This window comes from Stegodyphus dumicola, chromosome 9 (genome assembly GCF_044657685.1).
Source record: "Stegodyphus dumicola isolate Sdum_Otavi_A_Nest chromosome 9, ASM4465768v1".
In the NCBI taxonomy this organism is placed as follows: Eukaryota; Metazoa; Arthropoda; class Arachnida; order Araneae; family Eresidae; genus Stegodyphus; species Stegodyphus dumicola.
The window spans coordinates 170,228,334-170,251,642 of record NC_140776.1 but is presented as its reverse complement, the minus strand read 5'-3'; the positions used below and the strand labels follow the sequence as shown (position 1 = coordinate 170,251,642).

The following is a 23,309-nucleotide window of genomic DNA, read 5'->3' as shown; positions in this document are numbered from 1 at the left end:
AATAAACATTTTGAGGAACAAAAGGTTAAGTGCCGTGAGTTTCATAATGTATTAAATTCCGAAAGTGTTTGCAAAGTAATTTATCACCTGTACAAAAAATCGAACAGTTACATTATCTCCCGTTCTACTGGGCTGAACGACGACAATTTGAATTTTTCAAGTGTCGAAAACGCGACTTAAGACAGATTTCTTTATAGTATTGTTCTGACATAAGAATTTTGACATAAAATTTGACCTTCTGAAACGACATTACCTATTTTCCCGTATTTATATTGTACGATTAAAAAATCAAAATCCAACCGAAATCAAACGAGTAATTTTTAAAATTAGCTCTTCAGTAATAAATCTTATTAAACTTTACTCATTCTTTTACAGATGGAAATTTAGTTCTAATAAAATATGCAACTGTTTCCATATTTGCTTTTTACTGTTATATTTTTTAGTAATTGTTATAACTTCAAAAAAAAAACATTTTTAATTAAAATACCTGTAAAAAATTTAGCATTAGATGTGCTTCTAGATAGAACTGTGGAACGACGAGAGTTGCCGAGTTTCTTCTTCCGTTCGTGCATAATGTAAAAAGGGAAATGAAACTAGATTGTAAATTAAGAATTTAGCAAAGGGAACCATGTTTGACGCAAACAAAATTGCACCAATATAAATTTTTAAATTTCTCATTAAATTTAAATAAAACGATCGGCGTGTCTCCATCAAAAAAATATCGGTCACTTGTGTCAAAATACATGTGTTAGAAGAATGCTATACTTAATCTAACCTATATATGTCGTGCTTTTGAGACATGAAACATGCAAGTTGAATATCATTAATCAGCCGACTAAAAAGGCGATATAGAATTTATCTTTTGTGCAAAGTGTATCTCAATGGATCAGAATTTGTTATCTCTGAATTGGTTGTTTGGTTTACTTTTATCGATATAAAACCTTGAAGATTATGATGCGCCAGACATTCTCTCCGAATTTAATTAGAAACTAGGAACAGACGACACCAGAATTTAATCTACAAATTTTATTTGCAACAAAAATCAAAACTTAACATGCTAGCAGAAACAGTTATTCCATTGTCCTCCTCCAGAAAATCAAATTATAACCAGGTTGAGGAATCAATCGTCGAAAATCTGAAAGAAAAATCAAAATTAAGTGCTCTACGTAAAATCAACAATCGCACATAGTACTTTGTTATAAACAAACATTGTCAGGCAATCAGTGTTCGAAAGTTTGTCTTAAAATGACAAATGAATACTTTTCTTTGATGTTTCCATGACAATTTCTCTTGACGGCAACTCAAATTAAAATATTAAACTTCAAATTTATGCTAAAGTAAGTATTTTGCTAAAGACATTACTATTTTAACTAGACAGGACAAGCTCGCATTAACTTTTCAGAATGTAAAATTTGAGAAAGTTAAAATCACTAATTGAATTATGTTTTATTGAAATTTGAAAAATGGTTTATCATGAGTCTTCTTTCAGAACTTTGTTCATGTTTAATTTGCAGCATGAACGAAGTTTCGTTTCACAAAAGTAAATACTTTATATTCCAATAATGTTGCAAACTCGGGGCATTTATAAAAAGGTTCAAGTCACTTTTCACCTTTCGCAAATTCTTTCACTTTTATTACCTCTACAAAAAAATCCGGTTTAAACAATTTTACCAAAAATTTACTATAGTAACTTTGAGTATATCCGATTTCTGGCAATTTGTTTTTACACACAACCTAAAGAAAATTCCGAATAGGAAAAACATAAAAACACCAGATTTTTGCAGTTAACTCCGATTCTAGCATACGATTTCGAAAAGTCGAAAAATTTAGATTATCAACTTCTTCTGCAAAGTAGGCATTTTCTGTTGTAAAGGTGATTGTGCATTTTCTCAACGTCTTAAAATAAATGTTGTGCATAAATTGCATAGTTTCCATAACAAAGGGAAAAACACCTTTCGATAAAATTAGGCCGAAAAAGCTTACAGGTTTTTAGTTCAAAGAAATTTAAGCAGTAAAGGTAACTCACTTTACAATTAAGCACGTGATACTGCTTTTATATTTTCCACACTAAATGCACACCAATCAACTCCGATCCCCCTATCATAACGGATTGTTTTATTTGATTACGGCAAAGCTACGAGGGCTACGTGCCAAAGCGGATGATGCCTTCGTGGAGGACTTTGAGCCAACTGGCTCGTGTACACATTGGGATTTGAATCTCGGACAGAACTACCAGTGTTCAGCGACTTAACACATTGAGCGTGGCGCCGAATTTGCTGTCCTTTCCGTTCAGCCGGCAGCGAGCTAAGCTGCATTTTTGTTTAGAATGTTTCAATACATTTCATTAAAAGTAAAATTTGATCACATTTCATTGAAACTACATTTTTTAACTTTAATACTGTCGGTCCCGCGGACCGACGCCAGCCAAACGAAAATTCCAGTGCCGGCCCCAGGGACCGACGCCGGCCGCGCTCAACGTGTTAACCGTTCGAAAGCCTGGTGGGCCTATAATAACGATGCTGACATCCACTGATAATTCACAATCCCGCTTGAAGGCAGTTGAAACAGTAATAAGTTTAAATATTAATTATAATTTACAGAAAAGTATTGTTAATAATTACCTTCGTTTTCAAGCAATATAATCAGCATCATGTACTTACGTTAACTTAATCTATATTAAAATAACGGATTGAGTATTAGAAATTAACGGTGTGTATTAACTGCTGCTATCCTACACATTTGTCTTTATTTCGTGAAGCCAATTTTGTTCTACGCTGGTGTTATCAAAATTGTTTCCTATTTAGAAAACAAATTTTTAAATAAGCCAGTTAATCCACAACTCCGTTAACTGGGAGTACTGTTAGGTTTGGTTTAGAACAAATAGTTGTACTAAATAGCATAGACCACTGAGATGGCAGCTCGTAACGTCCACATCTTGGGAATGGAAAGTATGGGGGAAGACTAGCTGCACATAACTAGAACCACCGTTCTTGCCATGGTCCGTACAGGCTCGACAAGAAATGTAAGGATACTGACATATCTGTTTCGGGACTGTATGACGGCTAGATGTTAATTATAAAATACTGTTAGAGAGTTTTCTCCTCCCGGGATCGCCTCGGGATTGGGGGTCCATTATAACCGTCAATGGGCTACTTTGCCTGGGTCCCAGTGGACATCGACCTGGTGTATTGTCGGTATCTTGAAAGCCAGCTAATCCACAACTCGGTTAACTGGGAGTATTGTTAGGTTTGGTTTAGTAACAAATAGTTGTACTAAATAGCATAGACCACTGAGATGGCAGCTCGTAATGTCCACATCTTGGGAATGGACAGCATGGGGGAGATTAGCTGCACAGGACTAGAACCACCGTTCTTGCCGTGGTCCGTACAGGCTCGACAAGAACTGTAAGGGTACTGACATATCCGTTCCGGGATTGTATGATGGCTAGATGTTAAATATAATTAAATACTGTTAGATTTCTCCTCCCGGGATCGCCTCGAGATTGGGGGGCCATTATAACCGTCAATGGGCTACTTTGCCTGGGTCCCAGTGGACATCGACCTGGTGTATTATCAGCATCTTGGAAGAGTGACACGATGCACAGTAATAAACAGGTTACGTACTCAAAAAATTTCAGGTATAAACTTTATTTCGAAAGCGGGACCATCTACTAGATGATTCATCAGAAAATGTTGTAATCGGCATGACAAAATTTAAGTTTATCATTTCGTTATTATCTGGAAAGGAGCTGGATGGAAATAAAGAAACGACGACGATTCATTTGTAATAATTATGCTTAGTTACATAAAGTTTCATTCCTTCTCCCAACTAGCGGATACTTGCTAGCTAAGCATTCGTGAGTAGCCGAACCAGTCTGTCGTTTAGTCATCTCAGAATCAAAGTCTTTCGTAAGGGTGTAAATACTATAATGAAGTAGCATTCGTGAGTAGCCGAACCAGTCGGTCGTTTAGTCATCTCAGAATCAAAGTCTTTCGTAAGGGTGTAAATACTATAATGAAGTAGCATTCGTGAGTAGCCGAACCAGTCGGTCGTTTAGTCATCTCAGAATCAAAGTCTTTCGTAAGGGTGTAAATACTATAATGAAGTAGCATTCGTGAGTAGCCGAACCAGTCGGTCGTTTAGACATCTCAGAATCAAAGTCTTTCATAAGGGTGTAAATACTATAATGAAGTAATGAAACAGGCTAGAAAATTGCATACACCCTTCTCAGGGATTCGAATACGGGCACAACACTATAGAACTGCGTCTTCCTTAACGATCATACTGAACAGCTTAACATTTTATATGCATTAGATGGAAACTTATGTTCTTACCTCCGTTATACAATTCTAGAATATCTTTTGAAAAGTCCCTTCTTCCTGATATGTACAGCATCCAATACAAGCCACGTTCAACATCATTTGCAACACCACCAATTGAATAGACGAAGGGCACTGCTCGTGACACATCATACCGAAACCTTAAATTGAAGGTCAAAATAAACTGAATGAATGTCAAAAATCAACAGATAAGAGGTCAGGTTTTCAAGTAATTTAATGCAGAATACTTACTCGTAAATGGAGTCTGCTTTTGCAGCTAGTTTCATAATGTTAAAAAAATTGCTGCCATTAGCCACCTTCAACTGGATTGTATGGGAAACTTCTACCGGATTTCCAAAATATAAAGAATATTGAACGTAGATCCTATTCGTTTTTGAGCTCGGTGCTGCTTCTAAAGAGAAACGTGAAGACAATGAGACGTTCAGGAGAATAATAAAATAAGGTACTGCTTGATTGGCTACTCAAATTATGAGCAGCATTGGTTTAGTGTTATCATCGAGTCTGTTAGCTAATATTATCCAACATAGCTTAAATTTAGGACGTCTATTAACAAGGTAATGGCTTGTCAGCACGTACATTGATATTTTATACAATGCTGAAATAATGTCAATTCAGTAGACTAATTATGTGTTCCCACCAAATTATCAGGCATACAGCATTTCAAACTACTCCGAGTTATTTACCTCACAATACTAGCTATAGTAAATATTATGGTATGTGCACAGCAAATTCTATAATTCTATGCAGATATGAATTAATACATCTCTAACATTTGTCATTGCTAGTAACATTGCGTTACTCGTAAACACTTATTCAGCGATATATTGCTTATGTTTTTACTAAGCAAATATGTAAATGGGTAAACTCATCCATTTCCTTCACTTTTGATATCTTACAATATGAAGAATTATCTCAATTTGTTGGCTGCTTTTATCTGCTAGCTTTCCCAAATTGTTTAAATTTTTGTAACGTTTTCCAATAAGCTAATAGTACCACAAGTGGTTGTAATTCGACCCAAGTTGGAATTCTAGCCAGACTGTTCTAGGATTATCAAGATCCTCCCATGTAGAATGTAAATACGAGACAGCTTCCTTATAAAATCATTCGCGAAAGCAGTGTTCTCCTCAGAGATATCTGTGTACTTTGCCGAATTCGAATACACAAACCAGTTCATTTACCTAAACCTCTTTAGATACGAGATCCTACGCAACTCAAACTGGCGTATTTCAGAGACGTTTACATTTCTCAAATAGAAATCGCATTAGGTATTACGATAGATTTAGTATATGTAAATCAGACTATTTAGCAAAATTACGAAATTTATCCGTCGAGCATAATTTAATCAGTACATATTATTTAAGTTTTGACTTGTATTAAAGATGAAAAGCAGTTTAAAATTAGAGAAGTTTTACGTCTCGGATATAGTATTTTTAAAAAATAAGACTCACTTTAAAAACAGCTATTCGGACTGCGATTTAATTTAAATTCCATGGAAAAGAATATTTAAGGTGCTAAAATGAAATCATTTCTCGATCCATAAATTTGCGATTGAAAGAAAGACCCAAGTCTTACCCAAGTCTTTTCCAACTAAAATTAACTAACATAGCCTAAAAAAACCATTGGAATTTTGCATAGAGGATATTTCTGAAGCAAGTACTATCAGTTCAAACGGAACTCGTACGCTTTCTTAACTTTACGGAATGATTGCTCAAAACATACTCAGGATTATAAAATCATGAACAATTTTCCCGAGCCTGAGCACCTTCTGCGCTACTATAAACATTTCAATGGCATTATCAATTTCAATTTGTCTTTCATCTCAAATTGCTACCATTTGTTGCGCTCTTTCAGCAGTTATCAGCCGCGATTTTTTGCGCCATTTTACTCTTAACTTCAAGGAATCTGTGCAAACTTTATACCTAAATTTTACAAAATCTCGGTTTAATCTTTGGTAACGTTCAGGTAATTAAATGTTATCAAATAATGATTAGAAACAAATTAATTTGAATTATAAATTTTGAATGCAGTAATACTTACCGAATTGATTTAATTTTACAATAATTTTTTTCTGTACTACCATTTAAGAATTTTAGTTTTTAGGATTTGTAAACAGTACTTGTACAGAGTGAATAATTATTCAATTTATAATGAATACTCAAAATTCAGAAATAACCATAACATTACGAAACGTGATAATTAGATGCGCGTCTTAAGGACTTTAAGGAACTCAAACGTATTTCTGCGTTCAAAGCTATAATGTGCACCTGGAAAGAGGGGCAAATGTTGAAGAGGTAAATTTTAGAACTGCAATACTTAGAGTGGTGAAAAATAAAAATTTCGTTAAATTCCTTACAAAAACAAGAACAATTAAAAATCAAATAGCATCGACCTAGTGAGTTAAAAAGTGTAGAAAAGGAGATGCTTGTACTACAAAATTATCCTCTCGATTTAAAAAGAACTCCTATACTTCAGATATTTCTAACTAAGAGTTATCATAAATGGAACAACTACTCGTGGTTTGTGGATGAAAATTCTGAAAAATTATGAGCATTGATACTAGGTCATGACAGCTATTAACCGATTTATTTAAGGGGTGTTGGAACCCAAAAAATTGTGATTTCGGATTTTTGCATTTTCAAATTCTCTACACTTTTATCTTTCTAAAAATATTCTTTAATCTTTTAAGAAAATTAGAACTGTAAAAAAATCTAGTTGTAATTTGTCATCTACTGCTTTGATCTACGAGGATTTTTACATAAAAACGAGTTTCTCTCCAAACGTGAGTTTTTTTATACTCGATGTACCTTTTCTCAGGAACTACTGCTCACAGGTACCTAAACGTTGTATGGCTTTTTTTATTAAGTTCCCTAATCTTTACTGAAATGAGCTTTTTGTAATAAACTTTGAAAAAATTTTTAATTTTTTGTGAGAAAAGTGCTAAATTTTACTATACCTAACAATGTTCTATAATTTACTCTAAAATTCGAAATGCTTCAAAAACTTATTTCAGTATAATCAGGTAGGTATACTTCAATTACAGAAAAAATTTCAAGCTTGTATCTACAGCAGATTTTGAGAAAACGTACATCGAAAATGGCCAATTTAGCATTGTCGGTATAGGGGTTTCTGATACCCCTTAAATCGGTTCAGTAAGTCTGGGTGTTAAGTAATGCCGTGTTTTAACATTATCGAATCTACAAAAAAGGAATTTTTAAATGACTTTAATTACTTTTGACGATAGATTTAATGCTTGCATGCAAGGGCTATTTGGCAGAGGAGAAAGAAGTCTTGAAAAACTTAAATCTTATTCCCATGACTTGTATTCCTTATAATGCGATGTCTGTCATACATGATTTGGTTTAGTTTATTACGGTAAGGCACACTAGCGATATCTGCCCAAGGGAAAGGATGGCCTCGTGAAAGACTTTCTAAAAGAAACTAGCTCGTATACACGTCATGCATCGAATTCGAACCTAGGTCGAAACTCTCATTGTTCAGCGATTTTACTGCTCTGCAGCTGGCGGGCCCGTTATACATTGAGAAATTAGACTTCCTCTGCAGGCCGATTTAATCAATCCAGCCGGGATTCGAGCCCAATATTAACCTTTTAAGGCCGGGGCTTTGGTAGCAGTAAAAGCTACCAAAGGACGGGAAATCTTGAACCGAATGCTTTCCCCCCTATAAGAAATTACCTCCTATTTGCAACAAAGATTCTTGTGTGTAGTCTAATGGATTCTCAAAGGGGTGAATCTATGTCGCAAAAGGAAGATCTTTTAAAGAGATAAGTGGTTAAAACCCTAAGGACGTCAGATTTGACATTTCACCACACTTTTCAATCTGGAAAATGGGGGAAAATGACATGGCCACTGAAGTGGACAACTCCGTCTTTTCAAAGAGAGGACCCTTTGGCCAGTATAATGGCCATCCCGTCTTCAAAAGGTTAAGTAGTTTTACTCTTGGACATTACATAGGTTACTTAAAATAAAGCGTCCAAGCGCGAATGAGAATTATTCCAGAATGAAATACCCTCTTCTGCTATCTAATGTCCAGCAACTTGCTAGGAAACATTACTTAAGAACAGCCGACTCCAATAATCATTCAGCTATGTCATCATTAAAAGCAATCTCCAAGGTGCATCTCAAAGAGTAGTCCCAAATCCCATTTACAAGAGGGGAATACACACATAATGTGAAGCTACACACGGGATTCGAACCTATACCGTTGGTTTGACTCTTTGCTAACTAGCCTAGTCACGGCAGTATCCTGACCAGTTTGGTTTAGTTGGTTATGGCAAAGCTCTCGAGGGTCATCTGTCTAAGGGGAGGGATGTCTTCATAGAGACGTTCTAAAGAAATAGGCCCGTATGCATGTTAAACATAGAAAAAAAGACGAAAAAGTCCATGCAGCCAGACCGTTCGTCTGGAATAGGGCCAAGAATAGAACTGCCAGTATTCAGTGATTTTACCGCTTAGCCGCTGGTGGACCTGCATCCTCACCAGATTGCAGGCAGTTTTGATTAATAATGTCATGTTTAATGAGAAAGTTGCACTTGTTTACCAAACATTCAAATATTTCATTTCTAGTAGGGAAGTAAAGTCATCTTCAAAAACAGACACATTAGTAAATGATTTCAAGGAATCATTTATGCTAATCTTTTAATTCCTTTAAGTGGTGTTGCAAAACAATTGTGCATAATTAGTATGGCTGGATGCTGTGAAGCCCTAAAAGCACTGTAAGTATAATTTCACATCTATGACACAGCTTTACCAAAATACTGAATTTAAAGTAGCTATACGCTATAAATATCGAAATTAAATACATTTCTAGATGCAAGATCATGTATTACCAACAAGATGCAAAATTTTGATATCCAATACGTTACCCTTGAAAAGGCATGCAACAGTTGGTTTCAGTTAAAATGATATGAAGCGATCCTAAACTTGCTACGATTTCCCCATTAATTTCAAAATTGCCAAACAGCTGCATCAGTTGGGCTGGAATTAGAGTTTCCTTTCCACTTAATTTAGAAATTTAAAGTTCTTTACTGTAGCCCAAAATCGCACATTTTTGTACATTTTTGCAAATTTATCATAAAGGAGTTTAACTTGAATTATATTTTATCGAAAGTGAGATGCTATTCATAAACTCATTTGGTAATTCAATAAAATGACATGAAATCTTACTTACCTACGCTAAAATTAGAGCAGCGAGATCCAAGCGAAACTAGGGATCGACCAGCTAGAACAGGCAGTACGTAATAAGTTGATAGTATATCTCCAAAAGAACCATTTGCATCTTGGCTACGCAAAATCATTTCCAATGCTTGATCTCTTTTCCAGAAAGTATTATTAATATGAGCTTCATTTAGGGCCTAAGGAAACAACCTTTTTAAAATGTTAAATTTCAAAATCATTTTTTAACATTCTTTGTTAGAGCGTGTCTATCCTGAGCAAAGAACAGGCATGTTCATACTTATTAGTTTTATTAGAGGTAAGCCAGTAACGAACTGACAATTGAAGTAATTCTCCCTTTGGAATGATTAAAGATGCATGTATTTATATTTCACATTAAGAAATCGCTGCAACATGGAAGTACCCTCAATGCTTCAAAACTTTCTTTAATGTTACGTAATTCAACTTTTCAAAATACTTAAAGTGCATAAAAAGTCATAATCTGAACAAAAATAGTGCTTAACAAGTAAATGTAAAAGACTTGTACGGCCACCCTGAAAACAAATCCGAGTTTTTATAAACACGTTATTGTTGCTATTTAACTCTTTCGCATCGAAGTCGCCCGTAGCGCCCGTTCATTCAGGCAACGGCAAACCGCCCCAACGCCTCGTTTGTTTTCTATATAGTTCTTTCCCCTCCACGTTAGTGTATGGCTCATTGGTTTCGCGAGTTGTTAAAAGACATGTCAATCATTCTTTTGAAGCAAATAAAGGAGAAATACGGAAAGCTATTGACGTTCGCAGGTGCAATCCGGCCCTAAAGTGAAACTGCACACAATGGATGACACCACAGAAAAACCTCCAAGAGCAGCAAGGGGCAAGGGAAAACTATTTTAAGAGAAATTCGTAAACATGGGCGTTTTCGATGTTTGTTGAAAACAGATTTGGTAGTCTCTCGATGCGAAAGAGTTAAAGTGCTCCAAGAGACTCGAGCATCGAATCAATAGCATTACTGGGCTTTATTTGCATTCGCCTCAGGTTTCAGTAAATTTATTAAACGAATCTGAAGTTCATTTTATGAAGAACTGACTACATATTAAAAGCATCTATGGAGAATTCGTCATCCAAGTTGTTCACAATATATCATCTACTTTCCATTTAATATATTGCATTTCTTAACATTAGCGCCGGCAGAGCACCCAAAGTTTCACACTTAAATCACGAACTGAAATAAGAGTTTTCGGTACGCTGTAATCTTAAGGATAAACGTTTCTGTACCGAATATAATTGTAGGTTTTCGAAGTACAATGCATACGAATTTCATTTATCAATTCTAATAACTTCAAATGCACAAAGTTAATGTATAATGATGCCTTAACAAAAGTTACACTTCAGTTTCGTTCAACACATTATTTCAACTTTCAATCAAAAACAGAGCTAAGCAGACTGTCCTGTAATAACAGCTGCGATAATATTTAACACGGGTTATAAAACAAATTCAAAAGATAGCCCGTTAACAAATGAACAGAAACACAGGCGTTGGACAAAAATATGGAAACACCTTTAAAAAAACATGTTTCTTTCCTTAATATGGTGTAGGAAACCCGTTGGCTTCCAAAACAGCTTGCAGTCTTCTCGGAATGGATACAGTTCCTGTATGTTTGCCAAAGGTATATTATACTATTTTTCCTGCAAAACGGTGGCAAGTTCAGATAACGATGTTGGCGGTGGATAACGAGAACGCACTTTTCGTTCCAATGTAGACCACAAAGGTTCGATAATATTCAGCTCTGGTGACTGTGGTGGCCAGGGGAGATGGGGCAACTCATCCTCGTGCTCAGAAAACCAGTCCTGGACAATGAACTGTGTGAACAGGGGCTTTGTCGTCTTGGAAGACACCATCACATCGGGGAACAAAGTTTGTACCATGGGATGAACTTGATCGGCCAAAATGTTCACATAAGTCTTGGCAGTCATGTGCCCTGACACAGTTATCATGGGGCTAGCAGAGAACCACGATATCGCTGTCCAAACCATAACAGAACCCCCGCCATGTTTCACTCTTGGCAACAAGCAGCCTGTATTATAGGCTTGAGGTGGCGTTCTCCAGACGTAAACTCGGCCAGAAGTGGGAAACAATGTGAAAGAAGACTGGTCAGACCATATTACTCGCTTCCACTGCTCTATAGTCCAGGCTTTATGACTTAAACAAGACCTTTTCCTGTTACGGGCATTAGCATCACTGATGAGTGGCTTCTCAATTGCAGCACGGCCAGCAATTCCCTGTTTATGAAGCTCCCTTCCAATTGTTTTGGTACTCTCAGGGTTCGGTAACACAACATTCATTTCAGCAGTAACTTTTTCAGCCGTGGTCTTATTTTTCGCCACAATTGCCCTTAATGATCGTCTGTCACGATCACTCAGGTTACACTTTCGTCCGCGCTGTGATTTAGCAGATGTTTTTCCGCTTTTCAAATATACGGAATAAATCTTCGATACAGTACCTCTTGAAACACTAAACACCTCGGCTACCTTGCTTACGGAAGCACCTACCATACGTGCTCCAACAAATTGCCCACGTTCGAAGTCTGTTAACTCTGACATAATGCAATGACAACCTCACATAACAGTACTCCGACAACTGAACTGTTTAGCACATTTACGAAGTTGTATAGGTGGCGTCAGTAATCAAATATGCCAGCGCCACCTATATATTTCATTAAAATCAATCTTTCTTTGCAAACATGCATTTCACAAGGTGTTTCCATATTTTTGTCCATCCACTGTACATTATTTGTATAACATTTAGCATTTTAGTCCAAGCATCAATTTCTATTAAAAAGTTGCTTCACTTTAAAAATAATACATATGGAAATATAGACAATCAATTATGGAGTTTAGGTTATTTGAATACGACAAAGCTAAGAAAGATTAAGAGAAACTTTTATTCACTTTCATGCAACAAGTTCATTCATATAAGTTCGAAGAGAGGACAAAATACCAGTATTCAGCAGACCCCTTATTGGCAGGACCACTGCTCATCAATTTATATACGAGATTTATATGAGAAAGGTATGGAAGTGTCCATTAAGAAATTTCATTTCTATTGGTTGTTAAAGAAAGCTACGTATTATAAACAGTTTTCAGGGTTAGTCGACTCGTTGATTTATAAGTATTTCTAAATTTATATCCTTTTATTTGACGTAGCAATTTTGTTGCGAACTGCTGTTCTTCCGAATAATGTAGATACCCTTTTGTGCATGTTATTTTTAGTTTCATTTTATTTTTAGTTTCATTCGGTTTATTTGATTACGGCATCCGAGGACTAACTGCCTAAGGGAAGTGATGCTTTCGTGGATGGAATTTCAGGGGAACTGGCTCCAATACACATTACATATGGGGGAAATTTACGAAAATAACCATATAGCCAGGTTGTTCGTCTGGATTCGAGCCCCAGACCGAACTACTAGTGTTCAGCCATTTCACCGCTCGGTTACTTAAGGGAATTTTATTTCTAATCTTATTAATGAAAACCGATCAGTCAGAAACTATGATATGGGCTTACAACCTCCTTCCAGCCCTCCACAATATTTATTGCCAAATTCGAAAATTTCGCGCCAATCTTAGTGCCACGATTCTATTTTAGAACCCTGAGATTGTAACCGAGCTTTGCACCTAACGATTTGCTGATCTTGCATTTTAAAAAGAACTTGCCTTTTTTTCGGATTGAGGTATTTGCAGCTATTTGTTTTGTGCGAGTTGATATTTATCTCCATACATACCAGAAACTTTACTGCTCATTTGGCGGTATTATTAAATGAAACTACGAACCCGTAGCGTACGAAATCAATAAAGAGTTCATATAAATGCTACAAGCCGTGTCTAATGGTTTTTACATAGTCTTCATAGGGATAGTCATAAGATCTATACAAAATAAATTACCTGTGCAAGCAGTGCCAGTTCGTACACATTCCCTGGTAGCTCATTCCGTATGTCACGCAGAAGGTTTCGCAGTGAATGGTACTTTATTTCGATACCTTCAAATTTGGACATCCTCGCAGTACATATTTCTGCCAAAGCTGCCATTGCATGAAAGCCTGCCATAATACAAAGAAACATTAAAATGTACAAAAGCCTCCTGAAAAGTGTAGCAAAATTAAACAGTCAATGTTCCAAGCTGAAAAAAAATGTACACACAACAATAAATAAATAATGTGCACTCATAAATATACGTAAAATTTTAATATGGATTTTACCTTTTGAATAAATTCAGACATGCACTAGTAAGTTTGCTTCAGGTATATATTTTAAAGTATACCGGGTATTACATTCATTGTTCCATGCAACAGTTAACGAGGTTACTGAACATTGCTATTTTTCAGATTTTCATCCAGACTACTCAACAAGTCTATGCTTGGAAGCCAGAAGAATTTTACTACAGAATTTTCCAAAACGATACTTGCTTTAAGACTTGTTAGCGAAAGTATAATTTTCATCTACAAGATTCAGTAATTTTCTATAATTTATGTAGCGCATTATTTAAAATTTTTGAAGGTTGGTCTTTTTTAGCTATTTGATATGGAGTTAAATTTAGGATGTACTTTTATGAGGGCGCAGCAATTCAGAATTTCAACGAATTTTAGGGAATATTGTAATGCATTTTTCAGGCGACCGTTGTCCGATAGCTCTTGCCAAACAGTGTTATTTAACGCCAGTAATGGATAAGCATAATCAGCATCTTCTTGGTTCCATGCAACACCGATTGGCCTCTACAAGCTACTGTAACTCTTGGTTAATTAAAGAGATGATCTGTTCCTGCCAAAATTCCGAAAAATTGACTATCATAAATCAAAGCTCACAACTCAGTTTTTATATTACATCATTAACTTGCATCTAGTGATTATAGAACTAAAATATCACGTGTATCTTCATTCAGTAGAAAGGATCGAAGCAAGTTTCGAAAGATTTCCGTCAACTTCCATGGTAGATGGCAGTGTGCATTAAGTAAGCAGATTAATAGCATTCTAAGAGTACATTAAGTGAAAGGATTCATTGGGGGTAACTGAAAAATAATCGAAGAGATCACTTCCCAAGATTTCATCATAAAGTGTTTCTGTTATACGAGCACCGACTTATCAACAGAATTTGAATTGGGTTATTCGAATTGTCAATTAGATCTTTTGCCAATCAATTGGATTATTTGCATTGTAAATAACCTGTCAGGTTATTTGACTATGGCAAAGCACAAGAGGGCCATCCATCTAATGGAAGAAGTGTTTTTGTGGAAGATGTTCTAAGGGAAATTGGTTCCAATTTACATTATACATGGAGAAATCCAAGAAAAGCAACTAGCATCGCCTGGTTTTGAATCGAGGACACCTACCAGTATTGAACAGGGTAACAGCCGAGATTGACGAGGATGAAGCAATTCCAGATCGAGGCTTTAAAAATATTAGGCATACGAGTGCGGGGAAAATAAAATGAAGCCAGTAGTTTGCAAGTCTAAAACGTACACGTAGAAAACGGCAAAATATCAAAAATTAAAACAAAGTTTCAGCTTTCAAATCATTCATTTAATAATTACATAAACAAAGTCACATTGTTACGAATTTTGAACATGGATAATTTGTGAAATGTGTGGAATTGTTGCATTTCTTTTGTATCATGTAACCTGAAAATCTAAAGAAACGATAGTATACAAAGGCAATTTGACCATTTCTCCTAATTGGCGAGATATCGCCAAGCTGGCGGTTGTTAGTTCAGAACGACTTTTAGTATTCAAAGCTTCGCCTTTTAGATGCTTGCGTTGTGTTTAAACATTCTTAATAGTTTGAAGTGTAACTAGTGATATTTACTGTTAACACCTGTACGGGTATTTTTGTTGAACGTTCCAAAACTCTGAAGTGTTTCTTTCGAGATAAAATGCACCTTATCATCGGACTTCTGTGTACTCAATCTATTACGATCTCGTACGTACGGAACAACATGTATCACCATCGTTAGTTGCAGCGAAAAGAAAACGATTTTCCAAAGAATTCTGTCCTGAAGCATCAAATGCATAATAGCGCTCACCGAATCAGTTAGGAAGCAACCGCAAGTTATAACCCGTTATTAAAGGAGACTCGTACACCTTAAACCCCTCATGATTTTCGAATATGTGACTGTTGCAAGAATTGGGATATTTTATTTATTTTAAAAGCAATTACTTCCAACTTTTTACAGCTGACTACATAATATAGCTGCTTTGGAAACTAGTAACCAGAAAGTTTGTGTTGCCACAAATATTTTTGTAATTTAATCCTCTGACAATATTTCGCCATGTTTCCACCTTACGAGCATGATATTTTAAAAATGGCTAATGGTACATACTTGAAATTAGATGGAATTCTTTATATGGGCACTATTTTCTAACTGAACCAACAATCTGATGAATAATTTAATATTGAAAAATTTTATGGACGAAAACATTACAAATTTTTTTAATAAAGTACATTTTATAAACTCAACTCAAAATAAAAATTTAACATGAAATTTTTGGAATTTTAGGTTCACAGTAGTTTCCAAATGCTATAAAAGCTATATATTAAATATGGAATTAAATTATGAAACAATGTTTTAAACTGTGCGCACAAGTTGGAAACATGACGGAAAATAGTGTCACAAAGCGGATTAAATTATAAAAATATCTGTGGCAACACAAACTTTCTGATTACTATTTCAGAAAGCAGCTATATTATGTAATCAGCTGTAAGAAGTTGGTAGTAATTGCTTTTAAAATAAGTTATCCCAATTCTTGAAACAGTCACCTATTCAAACATCTTATGGGTTTTAAGGTGTACGAGTCCCCTTAAAATCTGCGGTTTCCCCAGATTGCGATGCTTGTATCTAGATAAACTATTTATGGATGAACGAGAATTTGTCATTTTAAAAACATCCGTTTCCATTTACAAAATTATTAAAGAGTTAGTTTGCATCAAGTAAATATATTACATGCAATTTTATGAGCTTTCTCATATCACCATAGGGAAAAGATGAGATGTGTTAAAGGTTAGAGTTTCCTTACATTTGGGATTAATCATTTAGTTCATAAATTATAGTGGTATTGAAGTCGTCACCTTAATACTTACTAATACTGTTTTGATTAGTATTATTGCTCAAGTGGAATTCTTCCAGGTTTTTCAGGTCGGTAGAAGATGTAGCATTGCTAACACACAGTGTCAAGTAAATTACTGGGCTCACAAAACGGCCAGTATTCCGAGCTGCATCCACTCTCTGCTTGAAGATTTCGATCAAATCTGTACCATGGAAGTTGCGTGGGTTGCCGCAAGTTGCTAGTAGGGCATTAATATATAACGCAAGTTCGCTCAGTGTCACTGGAGTTGTAGCATTCCTACAAGGAAACAAACGGTAAGGAAAGTGTTAAAATTAACAAATTACTTTAACTTCCATTTCTAGAAATTTCAGCAGATTTAAGAGATATGTACACTGTTATGAAGATCTCTGAACTTTCTGTAGATATATCTATATGCTCCAAAACATATACAGTCAAAAGTCTTTAAATCCGGACTCGTCGGGACTTCGGCGATTCCGGATTATCGATTTTTCCGGATTATAGATCATCTCTTTAAATCTGGTCAGATCGCACGCAGAAATTATAAAATTAAAAATATGAAACCGTAATTTATAAAATAATGAGCAATTATGATCTAAAGGGTATCAAAATTTACCAAAAAACCTAATATTTATTTGTTTACTTCATTAAACATTTCTTTCAACGCGCGGATGCGTAAAGCATACCTTACGCATAGCCGAAATTAGAAAATTGCAACCAGAAAACTATTTGATTTGTATTCATGATATTTATAATGACGAGAAATTTGATTTAAATCATATCAAAGACGGAGTACATCGAAATTAAATACTACATTTGGTAAGGAATTATAAGCCGAATAAAATAAAAACATCTGCTCTGAAGATAACGATAGTGTTGACAAATCAACTTCCAGTTCATTGCGCGCCGCGACGTCCCCCCCCCCCGCGCAGAGCAGCGTGAAATTGATAAACAGATTTCGGAACGGTTAGATAAACAAAGAATATGCCTTTATCCATTTTTTGTAGCAATTCGTTTTTTGTTTGATGGACATCGAAACATACTTTAGTTTTCTAGATCCTTTGGGAGCTCCAGCATCGGAAATTCTATTTGACATAATCGAAAGTTCAAGCTTACTTTTAGAAAATTGCTCTTACAGTTTGCAAAAAATAATAAGCCGGATCCAATTCGAAGATTAAGGAACAACGCAATCATCAACGTTAACTGAAATAGATAGATAATTTTAGCTTATGCCGTCCGACGCGAAAACGTATTCTGCACTTGCGCAGACGCATATGCGCAGTCGTAAATGTCTAGACGCACGAGTAAAACGCCTATGCGCAAGCGTCAATGCGGCGCATGCGCAGAAAGATTTTAGCTTTGAGGTCCGGATTATAGATCATTCCGGATTATGGGTGTCCGAATTAACGACTTTTGACTGTACATTAGTCTTTTACATCTCAAGCTTCCGGCATCATTAACTACACAATGAAATTTAACATGCACGACTAAGTGAAAAATTACTTCTTTTTCTTCGATTATTTGCTAGATAATTCCTTAACGGTTAAATTGCTGTAGTTATGTAGAAGATTCAAATTTTATATAATCAAAATTTCCATTCAAAATCGATTTCGCAGCATAAAAATTATGGACCAAGCAAAATAACAATTTTTGAACTAGAAATTGTAGTGCTCAAAATCACATTTCAAGATTAAAACATTTTAGAATTTTTTCAAATTTCAGAGCAATGTTTAGCCCTATTAAGATTATAAAAATGTGCTAGAAACTTTCCTTTTAATTTGCCTGAACATAAACATTCGTCTAATTTATCAGTTCAATTACCATGCACCTAATAATCTTCAGTACACAAATATCAAATATTAGTGGTATATTGAAATATGCTTCACTAACCTGGTGAGAGCTACAGCCAGCTGAAGATGAAGTTGCTTCTTCATCAAGATACCCTTTTCTGTTTGAGTGCGAAGTGCTGGTAAATCGGATAAAGCTAGGGCAGCAATAACTCGCGACGTTTCCTCTCCCCAACCATCGTCAGCATCATTGCGAGATAACAACCATGCTTCAGCTTTGTATCTCTGATCAGAAACCATTTTCACATCCATTTCTTCAAAACCAGATGTAGGCAATTCGAGCTCCAAATCTAAATTTTGTTTCGATTTGCGGAGTGAAACAAGATAGTCATTATCTGATAATATGTGGTTTTCATGAGGAAAAGCATTGAACCCATCTTGTACTTCTTGGTTTACTGCAGCAGGTGAAGGAAGAAATTCGGACGAAAAGTTGTAATTATCACTAGACAGCTGAGCTGTATTATAGGCTTGTGTAGTGACGCTTACATTCTGTTCTGTGAAGTCACTACGATTCAGTTTTTGTACTTGAGAGATACTGGAATTAGACGTCATTGCAAGATGTGTTGTTTCCTCCGGCACTTCAGAAGAATCTGAAAAAATTTAATGAAATTATTAAAAAATAGTGTTGGATTTCATAAACTTAGAGTTAAATGAATTGAAACAGCTATTGACATTTATTGCTAATTTTTTTGTGGATCAAGTACGATAAGGAAAATTATCAGATAACAATTTATATAAGCATATTCCAATCTTAATATTCAGTAGGATAATTTTTGGAATCCCCGAGTGGTAAATTTATAAGTTTTTATAAATTCAAAAGGGTAATAAAACGACATTTATGTTGCCTTAAATTGGGTCTTGAGCAGATTACTTTCCAGCACCTATTTTTATTTAAACATTCTCATTCTATCAATTACTCCTCACATTTTATAGGGAACGTTACATAGCGGTTCTTGGGCAAGTTTCCTTCAATGTCAGCCACATTTCGGTGATAAAAATCTTAAGGGATTCATTTGGATTATTCGAAGCACACGAGGCTATCAACCTGAAAGTATATGTACCTTTGCAAATGGCTGAATGAAGTTGGATCCTATAGTAGGCGTCAATCCCGGAACGAATTCTATTGTTTGGCGGAAGAGTCCAAGATTTGTAGGGATGTTACGCGAAAGTAGGGATGAGCTAAGAGGAGAGCTAAGAGGAGAAAGGAAAAGGGATTTTGAGTATAGGGAATTTCAGTCGTTCCGGGATTAATCGCCTACTATAAACGGGCTCCTGCTTTGAGAGGGTAGCTAGCGTTTCGTTAGTAAGTATATTATTCTTATTGATTGTCTGCCCTTTTTTTAAGTTACAATTTTCTACAATACCTCACGTAAATAAAAACTTTACAGTTACAAATATTCAATAAAACCTGGAGCATAAAAATAAGCAGTGAAACTCCTTCCACGGTTCGGGAATAAGTCAGCGAACATATCGCTTTTTTCCCTAGTACCCACTGAAAGCCATTCCACGATCTAATTATTTCCGTTGGAAACCATTCCGGAACCTTTCCTTTCTATTCCTCTCACCTGGGAATATTGAACTTACCCAGCTAACAATAACAGGCGTTTCGAGATTGACGGTCTAGTGGATCCTATCCAGGTAAACCCCAAGGTAAAACCACAAGAATTGACACTAACACCCCAAATTCGGGGCGGTGGTGTAACCCGAAGGTCAAACTATAAGTGTGAGAATTCCGGAGTAATGTACATAATGGGTAAGTTGCACTAGAAAAATAATTAAGAATTGCATAATTAAGATCACTTTCTTGCATGAAACAAACTTCTATAAAAGTTAAAACAAAGATCCAAGTCCTGACTGTTACCTCAAACTGGTGGAACTCCTCAAACTCCTGGGCAGAATGGGCGACGTACATCGGGGGTATCTCCTGGAAGGGCCACTCTAGGCGTGAAGACCATTCTATCATGCCCAGCTAAAAGTTAGGCACTCGGGTTTAAGTCAATCTTCTCCATTTGGTGTCCTAGGTTTTTTGGCCAATTAAAGCTGCTACTTTCCCTTTACCTCTTTGTAGAACACCGACATATAAGAGGAATCTTCATTGCTTTTACTAACCAAACTAAACCCCTTTGTACAGACTTACCCAAGAATTAAAGTATTCACACTTTTCTGAAGATTCAAAGTTTATTTTCATAAGGATGAGAGTAACTTTAATTGGCGGCAGATTTATGAAGACAGTTCTAATAGTGTTCTCGTCGCAGAGAAGTGCAAACGATTTTATGACGGGGCATTCTCTGAACATTTTGATATATTCGCTGAACCAATCTTAATACCCATAAAATAATTCTATACTCACGACAATCAGTTTCGTCTGAAGAATCTCTACAAGAAGGAAAACCATCACATTTTCCTTCCATCGGTATACAAGGTCCATCTCTACACTTGAAAAAGTTGCTTCCGCACTTGTTTGGATCTGAAATAAAGATATTTGAAATAGAATGAGTAATTACTTCTCAAAAGTAAGACTTTCATCGCTAAACTTGTGGTTATCATAAGTTAAATAATTTGGCTAACATTAGTTTAAGCCAAGTAAATCGAAGGATTTCAAATAACAGTTTACTGAGGATATGTTTAACAAAGTACAGGAAAGCGAGCGAAAGCCGTATGCGTAAGAGGGTGATACCTCCAGGACAACTTTAAGAGAAACTTGCATTATACATGAAAAAATGCCAAAAATATCCAAGAAGCAAACCCATTCACCAGAACAAAAACCAGTGCCAAATTATCAGTATTCAGCGGTGCTTTTTTCCTCAACCATGTAAGCGAGCTATTTATTATGAAGAGTGTATTTCGTTCAATATTTTAACAATTGGATCATTAAATGAGTAATGCACCAGAAACTTGAGTATCTTTAAAGGTTCTGGCTTATTTAATAAGAGGAAATCTATTAAATAAAATATTAAACGCGTATTAAAATATATTTTCTCTTAGCCTCCAACGAAACATACAGTGGATGGACAAAAATATGGAAACACCTTGTGAAATGCCTATTTGAAAAGAAAGATTGATTTTAATGAAATATGTAGGTGGCGCTGGCGTTTTTGACTACTGACGCAACCTATACAACTTCGTAAATGTGCTAAACAGTTCAGTTGTTGTCGCAGTACTCTTATGTGAGGTTGTCATTGCATTATGTCAGAGTTAACAGACTTCGAACGTGGGAAAATTGTTGGAGCACGTATGGTAGGTGCTTCCGTAAGCAAGGTAGCCGAGGTGTTTAGTGTTTCAAGAGGTACTGTATCGAAGATTAATTCCGCATATTTGAAAAGCGGAAAAACATCATCTGCTAAATCACAGCGCGGGCGAAAGTGTGTCCTAAGTGATCCTGACAGACGATCATTAAGGGCAATTGTGACGAAAAATAAGAAGACCACAGCTGCAAAAGTTACTGCTGAAATGAATGTTATGTTACCGAACCCTGTGAGTACCAAAACAATTAGAAGGGAGCTTCATAAACAGGGAATTGCTGGCCGTGCCGCAATCGAAAGCCACTCATCAGTGATGCTAATGCCCGTAACAGGAAAAGGTCTTGTTTAAGTCATAAAGCCTGGACTATAGAGCAGTGGAAGCGAGTAATATGGTCTGACCAGTCTTCTTTCACATTCTTTCCCACTTCTGGCCGAGTTTACGTCTGGAGAACGCCATCTCAAGCCTATAATACAGACTGCTTGTTGCCAAGAGTGAAACATGGCGGGGATTCTGTTATGGTTTGGGTAGCCATATCGTGGTTCTCTGCTAGCCCCATGATAACTGTGTCAGGGCACATGACTGCCAAGACTTATGTGAACATTTTGACCGATCAAGTTCATCCCACGGTACAAACTTTGTTCACCGACGGTGATGGTGTCTTCCAAGACGACAAAGCCCCTATTCACACAGCTCACATTGTCTAGGACTGGTTTTCAGAGCACGAGGATGAGTTGTCCCATCTCCCCTGGCCACCAGTCACCAGACCTGAATATTATCGAACCTTTGTGGTCTACATTGGAACGGAAAGTGCGTTCTCGTTATCCACCGCCAACATCGTTATCTGAACTTGCCACCGTTTTGCAGGAAGAATGGTATAACATTCCCTTGGCAAACATACAGGAACTGTATCCATTCCGAGAAGACTGCAAGCTGTTTTGGATGCCAACGGGTTTCCTGCACCATATTAAGCAAAGAAACATGTTTTTTTAAAGGTGTTTCCATATTTTTGGCCAAACCCTGTATGTACAGTTAGTCACAAAAGTCAACAACGAAACATATGTAATATGTAAAGCATATGTAACGAAACGTATGTATGTAACCAACAACGAGACATATGTACAGTTAGTCAAAAGTCTGCGTACAGACTAAATTTTAAATTAAAAAGCACTTAAAGCATAGAAAAATGTATTTTAATCATTGCATTTTTTTCTTCTATTAGTTAAAATTGTAAGCTTAAATAAAAAGTAAATAATATCAGTGTAATACTTTACATTTTTAAAAAATATATTTTGTCAAAAACTCAGAAATTCCCTCCAATAAGTCTGCGTACACTTTCAAAAAAAAAAAAGCAAAATAAGTTTACATTAGTTCAATCCTTTATTCTTCAAAACAGCTTCCAGACCGTATGGGCATTGACTGAACTATTTATTCAGTGTCATCCGACGTAAATTTCGCCCATTCTTCCTGCAATTTACTAATTAGCTTATTTCGCGACGTAATATTGTGTTTTCGAATTAGTTTCTCCAATTTTGCCCACAAATGTTCGATTGGATTGAGGTCTGGTGACTGTGGAGGAGTACGCAACTGTCTTGGAATGT

At 36.0% G+C, this 23,309-nt stretch overlaps 1 protein-coding gene across 1 annotated transcript in view; it reads right to left on the bottom strand.

Moving 5' to 3' along the window:
* Nucleotides 1–1,011: 1,011 nt before the first annotated feature.
* Nucleotides 1,012–23,309, bottom strand: part of LOC118204994 (uncharacterized protein CG3556-like) — a 38,735-nt gene continuing 16,437 nt past the window's right edge. Inside the window, exons 3-10 of the mRNA XM_035377288.2 lie at nucleotides 20,819–20,935; nucleotides 18,512–19,058; nucleotides 16,638–16,900; nucleotides 13,453–13,607; nucleotides 9,528–9,711; nucleotides 4,572–4,731; nucleotides 4,335–4,480; nucleotides 1,012–1,135 (exon numbers count right to left, since the gene is read on the bottom strand). Of these exons, the coding sequence (XP_035233179.2) occupies nucleotides 1,071–1,135; nucleotides 4,335–4,480; nucleotides 4,572–4,731; nucleotides 9,528–9,711; nucleotides 13,453–13,607; nucleotides 16,638–16,900; nucleotides 18,512–19,058; nucleotides 20,819–20,935 (1,637 nt within the window). The 3' untranslated portion in view covers nucleotides 1,012–1,070. The remainder of the gene's footprint in view (nucleotides 1,136–4,334; nucleotides 4,481–4,571; nucleotides 4,732–9,527; nucleotides 9,712–13,452; nucleotides 13,608–16,637; nucleotides 16,901–18,511; nucleotides 19,059–20,818; nucleotides 20,936–23,309) is intronic.